This window comes from Phalaenopsis equestris, unplaced genomic scaffold (genome assembly GCF_001263595.1).
Source record: "Phalaenopsis equestris unplaced genomic scaffold, ASM126359v1 Scaffold231680, whole genome shotgun sequence".
NCBI lineage: Eukaryota > Viridiplantae > Streptophyta > Magnoliopsida > Asparagales > Orchidaceae > Phalaenopsis > Phalaenopsis equestris.
Window position 1 is genome coordinate 68768 of NW_018249649.1, and position 4890 is coordinate 73657.

At 37.5% G+C, this 4890-nt stretch overlaps 1 protein-coding gene across 1 annotated transcript; it reads left to right on the forward strand.

The window, feature by feature from the left end:
- Window positions 1-268: 268 nt before the first annotated feature.
- LOC110038157 (protein LURP-one-related 5) lies at window positions 269-1807 on the forward strand. The gene is made up of 4 exons (XM_020742925.1): window positions 269-721; window positions 839-1038; window positions 1425-1687; window positions 1803-1807. Exons 1-4 carry the CDS (start codon window positions 335-337, stop codon window positions 1805-1807), a joined length of 855 nt encoding a protein of 284 aa, XP_020598584.1. The 5' UTR covers window positions 269-334.
- The last annotated feature ends 3083 nt before the right edge of the window (window positions 1808-4890 follow it).

Here is a 4890-nt window from a genome sequence, read left to right on the forward strand (position 1 = left end):
GTCCGAATAAATCGCAAATAAACAATTAAAAAAATTAGTCATAAAAGAAAGCATCTTGAAAAGAAACCATAAAAAGAGATTTAAAAAACTGAAATATGATCCACCAAAATAATCCCGAAACATTTAGGGAAAGTACAAACAAATATCCTCGGTAGGTAAAAAAAAGAACCCAAGAGAACAAGCCTACACTTTCATGATTTGATTTTAAGAAAATTATATATTTTTTTAATATAAGCAAAATTTCGATCCCCCCGACAATTATTTTCGAAGCTTTTACTAACAGGACTCGCTGGCCAACAATATCATCGCTTGGAATCTCAGAAACCAGAACAACATGCACAACTTTTATTTATTTATTGGAGATAAATACAAGCCACGGTTTCCGCCTTTCTCCTATCCAACTTCAAAACCAAAGCGCTTCTACTCGATCGGGAAAACAAGGGAAAGGTTGAGCGCTCGGATCACGGCGGCGATGGAAGCAGCTGGAATCAAAGGGGGCAAGGTGATTGTTGGGAAACAGTACTGTGACAACGAAGAGCGCGAGCTCACGGTGAGGAAAACCTCCGTCTTCTTCTCCGGCGACGGATTCGCTGCCTACGATCACCACACAGGAGTTCTAGTCTTCCGCGTCGACACCTACGCACGAGGCCCCGGTGTCGTCATCGACGAGCTCGTCCTCATGGATCCCGTCGGAACTTCAATCATCACACTCCGACGAAAGGCAAGCTCCGATCTATCTTTTCCTCATGGATCTATTTTTTTCGATATAGGCTTCAAAATGATCAAGTTAGGGCCGGTTTGACTCTCTGCTTTTGTTAAAAATTTGATTTTGATGCAGCGGCCAAGCCTTCACAATCGGTGGGAGGGTTTTCTAGGGGAGCGAGCAGAAGGGCAGAAACCTCTGTTTACCGTGCGGCGGTCCTCTATCTTCGGGGGTGATCGCGCCGGAGTGACGGTGGAGGTGCACGGCGGAAGCGGGGCTGGCGAAGGGGTGACCGATTACCGGGTCGAGGGTTCGTTCGCCGCGCGGTGCTGCAGGTAATGTTTAGGGGTGTTTGGTAGCATAGGATTCAGTCATGAATCTAACGTAAATCAGCTATACATCAAAAGAATAAAATGAAAATTTAACCGAACTGTTCCGTCAAACTGAATTTTTTTCGCTGTAGATCTATTCTTTCCGCATTCAGTTTTAAATCTGAATTCATTAAATATGATTGTGAGGCGGATTTATAAATTTATTCTGTTGTATTGTGAGCATTATGTTCATCATCATCTCGGTCAATATAAATTTAATTTTACCAGAATTTACTAAATCATATTTGAAGGCGAAGCCAAACACCCCTTGGTATTTCTTGAGCTTGAACAAATCTTTTCAGAGATTCTAACTCAGTTTTTTGGTATTCGACTCACTAACACCATTATAGGGTGATTTATGCGGGGGAGGGGGAAGGGGAGGAGGAGGGGGAGGTGGTTGCCGAGATAAAGAGGAAGGTGGATCCATGTGCTCATGTGATTCTGGGAAGAGACGTGTTTTGTCTCTCCCTCCGGCCTCGGGTTGACGCCGCCTTTGTCATGGGGCTAGTCATTGTGCTCGATCGAATCTGCGGGGACGAAGATGTTGGTGCCGGTGTGGATCCTGCCGCCGTAGCGGCTGTCGAGGTCGGCTGTCGAGGTGGTGGATGGGGACGTTCGGGACATGAATGGCAGCGGGCTTCATTTTTCATGATCATACAAATTAGTGAATGTTGGATAAGATGTTTGTTTTCTTTGTGATTACTACTGTAATGCGTTTGTATTTTCAGTTTGAAAGCATTGAAAAGAGCAGATTTTTGTCCAATTTTATTGTTTATTTTATTTATTTAATTTGGTACTTTGATTAATTTATCATATCAAATGTGCATTTTTTTCTTCCCTCATTTTGAACGTTGACAACTTTGAATTTTCATTCTCCGTTTTTCTCGGCCGCTCGCCTAAAGCTTTTTAGTTTTGATTGTTTCGTAGTATCTTATTTTGGTTTTTAAAATATGTTCATTAGCATATGTCCGAGTGATTAGTTGTAAACTTGTAATTATCAGTTAGATACTGGCTTATATCTCATTTGCGGCTCGACTCTATGTTGCTCTATGTTTTTCATTTATTTCTTTTAAAATAATTAAGAATTTGCAGACATAAAAATAATCATACTTGTAATATGCTAGTAATTTTGAGTTATTTCAAACAATCCTGTGTCAATTTATTATAATTTCTAGCTCTTCCACTTCAACAACAATTCAATTTAGGAATATTAACATGCATATACCTCTCAATTCTTATGTATTTACATATTTAACACCTAAACTTCCATTTTTAACCTTTCAAGAAAAGGTTTATTTTATTGGTTAAAGTTAAAATTATGGTACATTTTCTGTGATATGAATGTTCTCAGCGGTAAAGATATAAAAAGTATGGTTTAGGTGTTAGATATGATTTGGGTGGTATGCATGTGTGTTCAATTTTGGGCAAAATTAGGCTTTTTGAGACAAAATTCCTGTTGTAACAACATTCTGTTTTTTTACTTTTTATCCTAAATCTAGTTCATTGTATAATCACAAATTTAGTCCTTTTTTCCACAATGATACCTTAAGTTTTCTTTTAAATATATAATTATTTCACAAACTCTAATTTTTATAATTGCATGCTAGATAATTCGTGATAGTTTCATGTCTTAATTGCATGCTATGTATTCCCATATCGAGCACCTAAACTTTGATTTCTAAACACACCATCTCATCCGTACGTTAAAGATGCATTTCACTTTTTAAGTGTTAAAATGACAATATTTTTTATGTGATATGAAAAATTTTGATGGTATAAGTATAAAAAAATAAAATTTGGGTGTTCGATATGTAAATACATAGGAATTGAGTGTTATGTATGTCGAAGTCCCATAGAAAAAATCGTGATACCAAATCAATTATGTCCACAACAACAACAACAACAAAAAGCCTTAATCCCACTACCTGTGGTCGGCTAAATGAATTCTTTTTCTCCATTGCATCCTATTTAGTGTCGTAATTTCATTTAGTTCTAATAAATAAAGATCATTTTTAATACAATAAGCCCGAGTCTTCGGAGGTCTACCTCTTCCTTTCTTAACAAATGTCGAATCTAAAACATTTACTCTACTAATCTGATCATCAGGTGGTTGACGTTTAATGTGGCCAAAACATCAAAGACAACTTTCTCAAATATTGTCCGTCACAGAAGCTACATCAACCCTATCACTGATAAATTCATTTTGCATTTTGTCTCTTACTGTAAAGCCACTCATCTACCTAATCATTCTCATCTCGGCAACATTTAACTTAGTATTATGCTTCTCTTTTAAATGCCAACAATCAGCGCCATAGAAGAGTGCAAATCTCACCACCATCTTATAAGATTTTCCTTTCAGTCTAAGCGTTACTTTACTATCACACAAAAGGCCCGAAGCATTCCTCCACTTCAGCTAACTTGAATTCTATTATTAACATCCCCGTCTATATCACCATTACTTTGAACAACTGACCCAAGATATCTAAATCGTTCACACCTTGTAATAATTTAATCACCCAAAGTTTCACTTTTGTCACTAGAGCTACTACTACTAAAATTACATTCCATGTATGTCGACACTATTTTGGTTGGAGGAGTTGCCCGTTGGAAGCTGTCGGTCACCGGAATCGAAATCTCGTCGCTCGCTTCGGAAGGACATTTTAATTTACATATGTATATAAGTTTAGAAAAATAAGAAATCAAACGGATCCCATATTTTTCATAGTTCAAATGAAAGGGCACTGTACCTCAAACTCGGTATCTATCTCGAGGGATAAACACAAGACTTGAGGATGAGGGTCGATCAAATAAATTAAGAAATATATGATTAAGAAATATATGACATCCGTTATATGACATCCGTTTGGTCTGCGAAACCGTTGTATTTGTCGACAAATTCCCCTATTATATTAAGCTGGGTTCGGAAAAACTTCCTATAAGGGCAAGCTCCTATAGTTAACTTCATCTTAGATAGCCGAAGTCACCTAAGAATAGCCGAAGTCACCTAAGAAAACTCTTGATAAAAATCAGGAAATATTATCTTCAAGGAATTCAAAAGAATATGACTTTTCAACAAAATCAGACAAAGAGGTGTGAAATGGGAATAACTCAAATTTAGAACATTTTATTGTAGAATTCAAAAGAGGGAGAACTAGGGGATGTCATAGATCTTGTGGAGGACCTCGGTGACTTCCCAACCTATCATATTGTTTGGCTTCAGTTTAGACGAGAAATTATTTGAATATTTCATCCTGCCAATTTTATTATTTAGGGCTTACATTTGTGTGAAACAATCACACAAATAACCTGAAAGATGTGAGGATTTAGGTCGTGACGAACGAAAACCTCAGAATCCTAAGACGAGTTAGGGCTTATATTGTACAACAGAGCTGTACAAAGGCCTAAAGATAAGGTGAGGGTTTGACCTCGAAGTCCTAACGACCTCGAAGTCCTATGGCTTTGGTTGTTTAATTTTGAGGAAGGAATGATTTAGTTGGGGAAGACATGTTTTGCTGTTGAAAATAGTTGTGCTGCCCACCATGCTAGCTCCAAGCTCCTCATCATAGCGAGTTTAAGTTTTCTAGTGGTCAAGTTATGATGTCAAATCAGATGGCCCTATGGTTGTAGTTCTTTAAGAAATTTATGGGGGCATGTTAAAGTTGATTAGAGCGAAACTGATTATGATCCTACGGTTCCCTCATTTCAGTACTATTATTTTCTATCAAATTCACTTAGTCTAAATGAATTGACTAAACTCAACTTAATGAGTTCCATAATTTTATTTAGACTGTGGGAAGCCTCGTTAGAAACCGTAGG